The sequence below is a fragment of the Nanorana parkeri genome, unplaced genomic scaffold (assembly GCF_000935625.1).
Source record: "Nanorana parkeri isolate BGI_ZX_2015 unplaced genomic scaffold, ASM93562v1 scaffold537, whole genome shotgun sequence".
NCBI classification, from domain to species: domain Eukaryota; kingdom Metazoa; phylum Chordata; class Amphibia; order Anura; family Dicroglossidae; genus Nanorana; species Nanorana parkeri.
In genome coordinates, this window is record NW_017306805.1 from 513,266 (window position 1) to 524,525 (window position 11,260).

At 43.2% G+C, this 11,260-nt stretch overlaps 1 protein-coding gene across 2 annotated transcripts in view; it reads right to left on the minus strand.

The window, feature by feature from the left end:
- The window catches only part of AES (amino-terminal enhancer of split), a 15,821-nt gene extending 5,703 nt beyond the window's left edge, over nucleotides 1-10,118 (minus strand). For both annotated transcript variants that reach the window (XM_018561668.1, XM_018561667.1), the window contains exons 1-3: nucleotides 9,773-10,118; nucleotides 6,245-6,342; nucleotides 3,141-3,204 (exon numbers count right to left, since the gene is read on the minus strand). In XM_018561668.1, the coding sequence (XP_018417170.1) occupies nucleotides 3,141-3,204; nucleotides 6,245-6,342; nucleotides 9,773-9,805 (195 nt within the window). In that variant the 5' untranslated portion in view covers nucleotides 9,806-10,118. The remainder of the gene's footprint in view (nucleotides 1-3,140; nucleotides 3,205-6,244; nucleotides 6,343-9,772) is intronic.
- Between the last annotated feature and the right edge of the window lie 1,142 nt (nucleotides 10,119-11,260).

Consider the following 11,260-nt stretch of genomic DNA (forward strand, 5'->3'; position numbering starts at 1 on the left):
CAAGCAAATAAGTCGCCCCCCCCCCCAACCAATATATTTCAATTTTCATGTCATGACACTGCAGGTGAAGTGGAATGATATCAGCCAACAGGGAATTTCAAGAGGAACAGTTTACGAATTGAACTGCATAAATGCAGAAAAAAAAAAACCTGACTTTCAGTATATACACATCAATGTAACCCGTTGGTCTGAAACAGTTAATATACAATGATCCCCTGTCTGGGAAGCTGCCCCCCCTTCACCTCCTCCCCAGAGTCTGACCTCTTTGTCTTACAAGTCCCAGAAAGATTTTTAGGCAGATTTACACTCTGCCCTGGCCCTCTCCCCTCCCCATCCTGGAACAAGCAGCTGTCTGGAAGAGTGAATGAATGGCATAACCCCACAAGAGAGGGATAAGCCAGGAGACCTGCTGAGAGGGGAAGGGGGGTGGAATTATTTTTTGGCAGACAGCTATGCACTACTCAAGCTCCAGTTTTTCCTGCTTCCACGTCTTGGAAAGGCTTCAGCCATCTAACATAACCCCTTCCTTCCAGCACTCTGATGGAGACAAGCTGAATTGCATTTGTTGAAAGCAATTTTAAGCAGAATAGGAACCAGAAATAAAGCATCTTTGCACACAAGCTCTGCTTGTTTATGCTTGGAATTGTTATGGTCCCTTGAGGTGGATTTTAGGAGGGAAGGATCATTACTCCATATACAAACAGGAAGGTTTCTGTAATTGCCCTCAGGGGTTAAAGTGAAGCAGGAGCATTGCTGGCTGCTTAACCATCTGCAGCTACATCTTGGCAGACATAATTAAAGACCTAATTGCCCTGAACTGAGGGAGTAAAGAGCTTCTCAAAGGGGATAAAATGAGGAAGGCCTCCTAAATTGATCACAAAACTCTTGGCACCAGAGAAGACTCCTTAATTGAGAAGCTGGCCTCTTTAGCAAGTACTATCATGGGTCAGAAATGTGCAAACCAATGTGCAAATAAATTTTTAACAACCAGGGCTTCAAATCAAACAGGGCATACCATATCCCATTATTGAGGCACTCGAAGTTAAAACTACGGGAGACTAAATTTATGGTGAAATAGCAAACAGAAAACAAAAACAAAACTACGTAGAAAGCTACATGTGATATTTGGTGTCAGCCATTGCTTCAAGCAATGATGACTGTTCATTGACCAACAGTGTCTGTTCTGTCCGAAATAGAGTTATGGTGTCCATATAGCTTACAGAAAATCTCAACTTGCCCATTCAGGTCAAAGTGTAAAGGCCACTCCAACCACTTTATAAAATCACCTCTACTGCACTCCCCCACCATTGCAAAAACCAAATGCTTTCAGGTATGGGGAGAATGTGACCACCTCTCATGATGCAGTGCCTAGACCTAGTGGTCTACTGCTAGGAATTAGTGCTGTCATGTGGTGAAGGGGTGTCATCACCTCTAGACACCAGCCCACAGAGTGGCATAAGAGCACTGGAGAGGTGAGTGTAATGTAGTCAGGGTGCAGCTTTACACAGAGACAGTGAAGGGACTTTATCAAAACCGGAGCAAACAAAATCTGGAACAGCTGTGCATGGCAACCAATCAGCTTATTTCTTTCTCTTCAGTTTGTTCAGGTAAGCTTTGAAAATGAGAGAGAAGCGGATTGGTTGCCATGCACAGCTGCTCCAGTTTTGATAAATTCCACCAGTGCCTCTTATCAAGGTTACCAAGCAGTCCCAGAGATGACAGCTGAGAACCACCATGCTTGTCTATCAGTCACCAGACAGATTTATCAGAATATGCTATAATACCCCGTTATATCTGGACACAACTATCATTTAAAAGAAACCTGAAAGCTGCCATTACCGAGCTAGTGAAAATAATAATTGGCCGGATGTCATGCTGTCCATAATGCTTCAATACTTTAAAGAATAAGTGCACTTTCTTTCCCTCTCCCCTGACCTAACAGATCTCTCCCTCCCCCTGCACACTTACTGAGATCCGGTGCCCGTGCCCTTCTGCGTTTACATCCCGCACTAAAGTCCTACCTCTCCTGTCTGTGCCAGCCGAGAGATGCAGGGATACGAGCCCTATAATCTTCTATGGAGCTTTAATGAGCAGGCATTGCCAGAAGAGAGCTTATATACCCACATGGAAGGCCATGAGCGCTGGATTTCAGTAAGTATGCAGGTTAGGCAAGGGGGTAGCGTGAAGTGCAATTTGTTTGAAAATGCACTTATTCTTTTAATAAAATGACTTGAAGTGTGAAAAGTGTGTACAATTTTGACTTTCCAGGGACTCCGGAAGTACTGATCACCAAGACAACTATCATTTTTTCTAGAAGGAGAGGTCAGTAATGTCAGTCCCCATTTATTTCCAGGATGGGCTCACTTTAAGTCTTTAAATTCAAATATTTATGGCTTAGCCAGAAAGTAGAAATTGTTTAAAGGGAGAATTATGGGGAGAGCGAAATACACTCATCCCCATGGTTAGAGCAGACGTGTGACACTGAAGCTGTCATATGTCAGCTCTATTGATCGAGAACTGGACGATCACATACCGCTGATCGCTCAGTTCCCAATATCTCCCTGCAGAGAGGATTCTGAAGACCTTGCATCCTAGGAACAGGCTATATACAAGCCTTGAAACACCTAAGATACAAGATGTTTTTGATGTTGCAGGTAGGACATCACTAGGAATAGTAAAATCTGCTGCAGATAAGACCTTGTCCTGCCAAGATGTCTTAGGCAGCCTAATTTCAACATGTGTAGGCAAACTTTAGAACTAATCTAAAGGCCCTACAAAACTAAACAATAAAAATAGCGCCCAAAGAATAAAAAATAAAATGCATACAGGCACCATCACATTTTTTCCCTTATCCAGTCATACATATGGCTTCTAAGAAATCCAATTTGACTTATGAAGTGCACAATAGCAAAACTTGTTTTTAGGTTATAATAAGAACCTTTAACAGCCAAGCAACTCAGTGACAGATGACTTCAGAAAATATCTAAACATTGGAAAATGTAAGAATAAGTTGAAAATGAGGGCACGTCACTGTGTTGCTAAGGCAGTATCCAACACAAAACCATGGCTATTATGTGGCAAGTATTAAAAGTGACAATATTTGAGGTCAAAGAGCAACAGTTCTTTTTCCAAGAACTTACCATGACGTAGTGTCGTTGCATCTCCGATTTCTCACTGGCCAACTTGTCACATTCCAATTTGAGACTGGAAAACATAAATTAATAAACAGGCAGTACAGATGCACGGATAAACTGGTAAAATCTTTGACAAACTGCATTCCATGTACCAAATATCTTGTAGACCGGTGAGCATTGACAAGATGAAACTGAACTTTTCCCAACAAACAAAAAACACACCACACCCAACTGACAAGTAGCGTGTTAATATACCGCAGCTAACCAGTCCCGAGATAAGGGGTTGAATATGTTTTCTATTTTCAGGTGTCTACATTTGTTTTCATCTAGTATTCATGTGAATAACACTCTGTCCCTTTGTGGCTACACTCGCTTCTCCATTGTATACATGGAGGGAGCCATTGCTGTCACCCAAGCTGGACTTCAAACATGTCTGCCTTTGTTCATCTCCATTACAATGTAGTTGATGAAATGAGTAAAACAAAAAAAATATATAGGATTGTTTTTTATTCCTACTAAGCTCACAGGAATTGATAAGGGCACTGCATTTCCACAAAAATCAAAAGGGTATTTGTGGAATATGGCTTGCAAAACAAATCCAACCATTACATATAGGGATTGGTTGCCTCCAAAATATTTGTGTTTTTTAAAATATGCTTTAAACAATGTAAGAATACAAACAGCACTGTTTAATTTATATTATGTTTAATGTTATAATCTTAATCAAAAATGCCCAATGATCCAGCTAGTGCCTAAAACTTCCATCAACAGCAGAAAAAAAAGGGAAGATATGAACATGGTATCAGCTTTATATAAATAATATGAGAGCTCGAGAGAGCCAGAGCTCCCGAGAGAGCCAGAGCTCCCGAGAGAGAGAGAGAGCGCGAGAGCGCGAGAGAGCGAGAGAGCGAGAGAGCGCGAGAGCGCGAGAGAGCGAGAGCGCGAGAGCGCGAGAGAGCGAGAGAGCGAGAGAGCGAGAGCGCGAGAGAGAGAGAGCGCGAGAGAGAGAGAGCGCGAGAGAGAGAGAGCGCGAGAGAGAGAGAGCGCGAGAGAGAGAGCGCGAGAGAGAGAGCGCGAGAGAGCTCTATAATTATTGCAAACTTTAGGTGGCTGATATCAATCAATATAATAACTGAACATAATAGGGTGCTTACATATGCCTCACTAAAAACAGTCTATGCATACACTTTAGAACATCCTTTAGAACAGGGTTAGGCAAACTATTGGCCTTCAGTTGTGGTGAAAGTACAAACCACATGAAGCGTTGCACGACTGACAGGTAGAAAACATGACTACCTACCATCAACTATGCATTGCAATAGTCTGACTCAATACAAATAGAATGGAGGTTAAAGTATGCCCTCAAATGACAAAGTTTTGGTAGATGTAAAAAAGGGAATTGCTCACTTACACTGTAAACCAGCTGTATGACCAGCTTTAGAATAATGGCAGTAAGACATATGACCAACTTTTAATGCACCAGGAATGCCCCACTATGTTATCTTTTGAACTGAGCAACACAAGACTTCAATAAGCTACAAGAGTAATTTCCACTGGGATAGTTATGTTATCTCATGATCATATACCATGCAACAAGCAAAATATCACATGTGTTTAATCATTTATTTCCATGAAATATTTAACCACTGAAAGCTTCCCCCACATAAGTATACCCCAGACATCTTAGAATCAGACAGCTGATGTTTTCTTTGCGTTTTCTGAATACAGGAAATTGAGATCAATAAACTATGCATATGGACTTCAGAAACTGCTATATGCTGTGCTTAATACTCCAAACAAAGCCTTATGTTTTACCGTAAGAGTGAACTTGTCCCCAGACTATGCACACTTTATTATCGACATATTTAAAACAAACCCTCATTCGCCTCTGTAGTTAAAGGCATTGTGGAGGAATTCATCTTCCAAAGTTTACAACAGAGGCACAGGAATCAGTTGCTGGTCAACCAGTTTGGATGCACACCAACTGGCTCTGGGATTAGTTCCTAGCACAGGCAGCTCCATATTTAAACCTATTTAGCCTGTGGCTCTGTGCTTGTGATAGCGCTACCTGATGACTAAGGGCAGGTTCACACCATTTCCTGGGCCAGATATGGTCCGGAAAATAGTGTGAACCTGCCCGCAGTTCCAGTACATTCCAGACTAGACAAAATGAGAGAAGCAGTATTTTTCTGGTCTAGATCGGACTGCGCTTGTGTGAACAGAAATAGCATAGGGATACATTATGGGTCTGGAAACAATCTGGTCTGGTCGTGGTGTGAATGGGCCCTTAGTGTGCCTGGCTTATTTGCTTGTTCCTGACCTCTACTGCATGCACGGATACCTCTACTGTCTGCCCGGACCTTCACTACAACCAGAGACTACACCTGCAGTCTACCACCTGTTTTCGCTCTACCAAGGTGCCTGGCATCTAATTTGCCTTCATTGCAGTACATTATGTCTCTCCTTCTCTATCTTGGGTGTGGTCACAACATTTGCCAGCCACAGTATAGAACTTGTATTATGTCCTGGAGGTAACCTAGTACCAGTAGTCCAGCTTGCCTTAACGGGAGGGGCTGCTAAAGGTAACAAAAGAAAAATCAGATTCAGCTTGCTGGTATCCAACCAATATTAGAGTGTCAGTTTTGGTTGCCTTCACATCAGCATGGATTACATGCTGATTAAAGATAATTACATGCAGCATGAATATCAGCATAAAGGATCAAACACATTGCAAGTTTCTTCATCTGCAGAAAATCTGCTCTATAATCACAAAACAATCAGTAAGCATAGTGTAAAATCAATAGGCAGAGTAAGGAGGCAAAGGAAACTGAAACAATAGTTCATTACAGAAATAGCTGGCTTGGCTGCTGGCCAGAAGTAAGGTGATGTGACAATTGTGTACATTCAATGTTCAGCTCATGAGCAGAGATTTCAGCTTCCAAACTGCATGCAAAAAGGGCTCCAAACCCTTTTGAGGGATAGGGTGCTACATGACATATAGGCACCAGGCTGTACAAGAAACTGCTCAAGGAGGATAGCTTATAGTGGTTCCATTACTGTGTTATAGGGAAAAAATGTTGTCTGAGGGTTAGGATTGTGCACATTCCTACCTGTGATATTGTGCCTGGAGCAATTGGAACTCATCTTTAATCCTATCACAGGAATCGGAGGTTGTGAACTTGAGTTGCTGGGGCAGGTGAGAAGAGCCCTGGGGATGAGAGATGAGACTTCAGACAATGCACACACATCCTCTCTTATCTGTTTACCACTCTTTCTACACTATCTGACAAGGACAAGAAATAACCTAACGCAATGTGGGAATTCATCAAGCAAGAAACCAATTAGCGTCCGCTCCAAGTCAAGCACAAATCCGATTACCTTTCTTTTAGCAAACAATTTGGAATGGATGTCAGTATATTTGCAGCTACTATGTCTGAAGTCCTAGATAGCCAACTGCAACAGTGCTGAAACCATCAGCAGCAGACATAGGCATCATGCACACCCTGGTCAAAGCTGCGGCTGGGGATTGCTGAGGCAACAAACCCAAGTGGGTCCATACAGATGCAGCCACTGTGCCCATTCAAATGAATGACAGGCAGACCGTGACCACATCTGTCCACATGTAATTGTACATGGAACCTTTACGTGCAGATTGAAAGATGCTTGTCCCTGGGTCCAGACAAATTGTGTCCAGAGACAAGCATCTCTCCTGATCCACAGGTAATGGTTCCATATGCAATTACACGCATACAGCCATGGACAGATGTGGCCGCTGCCAGCCTATTAACTTTAACAGGCACAGTGTCCGCATCCGTAAAGACACACCTGGGATCCCTGGCATAAGAATCTGTTGGTTCTTGCCGCAGCTGTGATCACCATGTGCATGAGGCATTAGAAAGGTATATAGGTAGTAGTCATGTTGTATTAGCACAGTGCTACTTTTCAGCAGCAGATGGGTGACTTTTTAAATAACATTAAAGTGTATGTACAACTAAAACGTTATTTTTAGTTGTGTGTAGAGAAGGGAAGGATAAGACCCCATGTCAAGTTTTTATTGCAGTCTGTGTCCTACTACACCTCCATTTGTCCTGTTGCTCACCAAAACAAATTTTACAGTTGTCCCCAAAACAGGAGAAATCTTCCAATGGGGACATCTGTCTAGGAGGGAATGCCCATCATTTTGTAGAGATTTGCTCTCACTGTTGTGTGGATGCAGTAAAGAAAAGGCAGTGAAACAGCTTTGTTTTGATATACAGACCACCAGAAAGTTAATTATAATGCCTCTTCTTTTACGGGGCTGGTGTTTTTCCTTGTACGTGTTCCTCTGGTGACAGGGTCACTTTAATGTTACCAAACCTTCATCTAAACCCTAAGAGAAGAAATGTTCCCTTCCCTTGCACTTGATCCCTCTTACCTATGCATATTAAATCTTGTTTTCCTTTCCTTTTTTTAAAAACTGTTGATCTTGCCAGGTATGGTTTGTGTGATACAGTGACAATGATTCCCAAGTGGGTCTTTAAGAAGGGGCAGCGTTGTCACGCTCCCAGCAATGCCATCCCTCTGGGTGCTACAAGCTCATGATGTGTCAGCAGGTTCAGCTTGTTACGAAGATAGTTATATGCAGAAGAAGGACTCAAATACTATTATTGGCATTAGGCCCTGCACATACTTGTTTTTGTACTATGGGTTTAGACTCCTGGTCTAAACTACCTTCATCCTCAGCACTTCAGTTGTGGTGAAACTAGAAATCCCAACAGGCTTCTGCGAGTCTCATCTGTGGCAGTGTATGGCAATGCCTCATGGAGCTTGTAGTTCCACAACAGCTGCAGTGCCAAGGTTACCTAATGCTGGTTTAGATATACTTAAAAGGGAAATAAATGGTTTATTACGGTTTAAACAGCTTTTTTTTCCTTGGTTTTGAACAAAGTGGGGGGAAGGATTAGAGCACCTGCCAGATTTATACTGCTACCTGGGACTCCATTAGAGACATGTATCCTTACTTCCTGACCTGCTATAAATCCTTTACCAGAGAAGACATAAGGAGAACTCTCCAAATGCAACAGACAAAAAAAAAAAAAGCAGGGAAGCATTTTGATTTTTACCCGTGTCCCTCCTTCCCTCACTGGTGAAACAGTTGTCACCAGGACAGGAAGTGAGGTAAATCTTTCGAATTGAACCCTGATATAAACCAGACAGGGGTCCTTTTTCCATACACCTTAAGGGATATGTATTACCAACACTTTATTTTTTAGCTTTTCAAACAGTGTGGGAGAACAAGAACCCTTGTTAAATTTGTATTCTCTGCATTACCCACTAGGGAGATTTTCCCTCACTATACAACCTAGTAACCACAACAAAAATTTAGAGTCGTCATGAAAACAGGAGGGTAGTAAGTGACACGTTTCAGTGTCAACTCTTTAAAGCAGAACTCCAGGGAAGATTTATTTTTGTTGTTGTTGCAACCAACCAATTGATCCAACTTGATATGCAGAGGGTCACGGGGGATGCTGAAAATCATTGTATTAGTCTGCTCTACATACAGCAATATAGCCGTGAGCTTCTGGCTGTGGCTCCTTCCCCTCTGCACACTGGGCACAGTCACTGGTTTGGCACTAGTATCTTGTGTTTTGCATTTGCAACAAGTACATGAAATAAATAGACGTACTGGATTTGCTTTGGAGTGCCGGTGTCCATCTTTTACTGGTTTGGCACTGGCACCATTTCAAGAACCTCCTGTGCATTTTTTTCTCCTGTGAATGCAAGGCGCTTACTGATTGTCTGAGTCTTAAGAGAAGGGGCAGATGATGTCACGATCTCCACCTTGTCCAATCAAAAAACAGCTTGTAGTCATTGTAAAAACGACAAGGTGATCCCTAAATAGCGGCGGTGCCGAGCCAGTGACTCCCTGTGTTCAGTAGGTCAGAGTGGAAGCCGCAGCCAGAAGAACACAACCATCACCATGGTTCATGTTCCCTCTTCGATTGTAAGCTCTCACAGGCAGGGCCCTCCTTACCATCTTGCCTTGAATTGTAATGTCTTCCCTATATTGAAAAGCACTGTGCAAACTGTTGGTGCTACATAAATCCTGTATAAGAATGTTACGTCTATAGTAAGAGTGCAACCTGAAATATGGTCACGTTTCCCAACACCCCACCCCCTTACCTAAATCCCAGGGTTCTTCTCCTAGCAGGCTTCTATTTGCATTCGCTGAGTTTCTGAGCTCTCCCACACAGCCGCAGGGAAAATTATACATACTTCCTTTTTTTTTTCTCCATCAATGTGTGTGCATGTAAGCGCCATCCAATACTTGGATGACAAAAATGTGGCCATATATTTACAATAATAACTATGATTTTAGAGTATTAGTTCATGTAATGTAATCTAAAAAGTCTGCAAGCCATAAATCATGTTAGAAATGCTTAGGGCATGCAAGATCACACTGCCTCGTTATCTGACGCCTTAGGCTCATACATGTGCAGGACATATACATGAAATCACATATAGGAAGAACATAGAAAAGACATAGAACTGCACACAGTGCTCCTCCTGTGCTGGCACCGCACACCCATACAGTGCAATCACGAGGCGCCACACACTCAACACACACACACACACACCGGCCCGGGCCTTCTACTCACCGAGTGGCGGCTATTGCTTTGAGGAAACATCATATCCCCCTCTTGCTCTGGTCTGTGCTGATGCGACACCGAGGTTCAACGCTGGTAGTCCCAGCCTCTCCCGCTGCTTCTGCCGAGGCTCAGTTCCCCCTAGCCCGGGCCTTCCGGAGCTTCTGTTTCCTTCCTGTGGGCCTGCAGCGCCCCGGTTCCGGTTCCTCAACCTCCGCAGACGGTTTGCCCCGATATTTCACCCGGTTCTCCCCTCCCCTTAACCCTCGGCCTGTCCCAGCTCTGCTCCTCGAACCCAGCGCTCTCTCCACAGGGGATCCTTTTGTTTAATGGCGGCTACCAGAAAACAAACCTCTGGCGCCCTCTGCTGGCGGAGGTCGTGTATAGCTTTGGAAGCCCTCATGCGGCACAGCGTGCTAGGTGTGCTCACACCTGGGTCATTTGTATTCCTTCTAGGCCAGGGGTTGGCAACTCCGCCCTCTAGCTGTTATGAAACTACAAGTCCCATGAGGCACTGCAAGACTGGCAGCTTCAGGCATGACTCCCAGAGACAGAGGCATGCTGGGATTTGTAGTTAAAGTAAAAATGTAGTTGCCCACCCCTATTCTAGATATTGGCATTCATACAGGTCCATGTCTGGGCCCAGCAGAAATCCATGAAGAATAGGGGCTGTTCACACATATAGAGATGACTGGCGGCTTCCACACTGGACCAACACCAGTCACTGCTAGGAAACAATTGTTTTCTATGTGCCCTGTTCACACCACAATGCTGGTGTGGTAAAATATTGTACAGTGCTGACGGGCAGAGGCATGAATGTGTACACTCCAAATAAAGTTAAGAAACAAAAAATTAAACATTAACAACCTAAGTCCACGCTCACACCTGGGCGTTTTGTTGCTCTCAAAGCTCAAGACAAGGAATCACATTCATTTCTATGGCCCCTGTTCACACCTGAGAGTTTTGTTGCGAGCATAAAAACGCCTGTCACTGGAAAAAGTACATAAGTAGTTTTTTTTCAGATTAGAGTGCTTTTTTTGGAATGCATAGAGTCATACACACTAGAAATCTGTCTCACGTCCTTGCAACTTGTGTCAGATTCATGTAACTGTAAAATGTATATGAATGTGTTGAAGAATTGCAAATGTAATCTGCTACACAATACTTACACATGGGCCACAGTTTACTCCAACATGGAAGAGGTCTTTTTTCCCTCTACTATTCTTATCATGGATATGGTGGTATTTTTTAAGGTAGCAGGCATAGCAGCGGAATGTGAAAGTGTCACACATAAGAGCTATATAAGAACATAAGAACTACCTGAATTTGTTGCACATGTTCATGAATTTGGCACAGGACTTTCTAATATGACCATAATGCAGGGGCTTAACTAGAAATCACAGGGCCCCATAGCAAATGTTTTTTATGGGCCCCACCCACAAACTGCATTCCTGCCAACGTTATACTGACTGCCAATACAGACAGTATTGCATATACATT